Source organism: Lactuca virosa, chromosome 4, assembly GCF_052849685.1.
Source record: "Lactuca virosa cultivar CGN04683 chromosome 4, Lactuca_virosa_CGN04683_v6, whole genome shotgun sequence".
NCBI lineage: Eukaryota > Viridiplantae > Streptophyta > Magnoliopsida > Asterales > Asteraceae > Lactuca > Lactuca virosa.
The window spans coordinates 34819569-34820696 of NC_136429.1; the positions used below are offsets into that span (position 1 = coordinate 34819569).

At 37.4% G+C, this 1128-nt stretch overlaps 1 protein-coding gene across 1 annotated transcript; it reads left to right on the forward strand.

Moving 5' to 3' along the window:
• Positions 1 to 222: 222 nt before the first annotated feature.
• On the forward strand, positions 223 to 875 carry LOC145104280 (uncharacterized). The gene is made up of 2 exons (XM_079041545.1): positions 223 to 484; positions 589 to 875. The coding sequence occupies exons 1-2, from the start codon at positions 223 to 225 to the stop codon at positions 873 to 875; spliced, it is 549 nt and encodes a 182-aa protein (XP_078897671.1).
• Positions 876 to 1128: the final 253 nt, after the last annotated feature.

Below are 1128 nucleotides of genomic sequence, written 5' to 3' on the forward strand. Positions count from 1 at the left end.
ATAGTGTCTACCAACCTAGCGATTTTAAAAGAATGTTTCGTTTGCGGAAAAATGTGTTTCAACAGATAGCGAATGCAATGGAAAGCAGGTACCGTAAGTAACTTGTTTTACAAAATTAAATATATGTTCTTTAGATTATTAAATTATTGTTTTTTAGATAACACAACTACGTCCGTTTTTACAAATTAAATATATGTTTAGGTATGAAATGAATATTTCGAAATGAGGTATGATGCGAGAGGTAAACGAGGTTTTACAGGGTTGCAAAAATGTGTTGCTGCAATCAAGCTTATGGCTTTGGGGGAGTCGCCCGATTCTATGGTCGACTATATGAGAATGTCAGGCGAACGAACTGCACGAGAAAGTTTGTATAATTTGGCGAGAGGTGTTATTGAAACCTTCGGTGACAAATACTTGTGCAAACCTTCATTGAATGACATGCAACAACTATATGCGGTGCATGAAGAACAACATGGTTTTTCGGGTATGCTTGGAAGCATTTATTGCACAAAGTGGATATGGAGAAATTGTCAATATACAAGTGGAAATGTCAATACACAAGTGGTCATCTTGGATCACATCTGTTAGTATTAGAGGTTGTTGCGTCACAAGACTTATGGATTTGGCATGCTTTTTTCAGAGTTGCGGGTTCTAACAACGACGTAAACGTTCTTGATCATTCACCAATATTTCAGAACATTTTGACAGGAAAGGCACCAGATGCTCCTTTCACAGTAAATGGTCATGAGTATAAGTTCGGGTATTACCCCACGGATGGAATATATCCACTATGTTCCATGTTTGTGAAGGCGTTTCGACACCTGATAGAACCAAGAGACAAATTTTTCAAGAAAAGACAAGAAGGAGCATATTAGGACATGGAACGTGCTTTCGGAGTTCTGAAAACAAAATGACACATAGTTGAACATGCAGCATGACCACATAAGTTAGACACTCTATGAGACATTATGTATGCATGTATCATAATGCATAACATGGTAATTGAAGATAAAGGATGAAACATTACCGAGTATTTGCTTATGGAACCTAGACACACTCAATTTCAACCAGGGGTAGCAGAATACTTACATAGAGTTGTTGACATTCAAGACCAACGAAAACACAAGC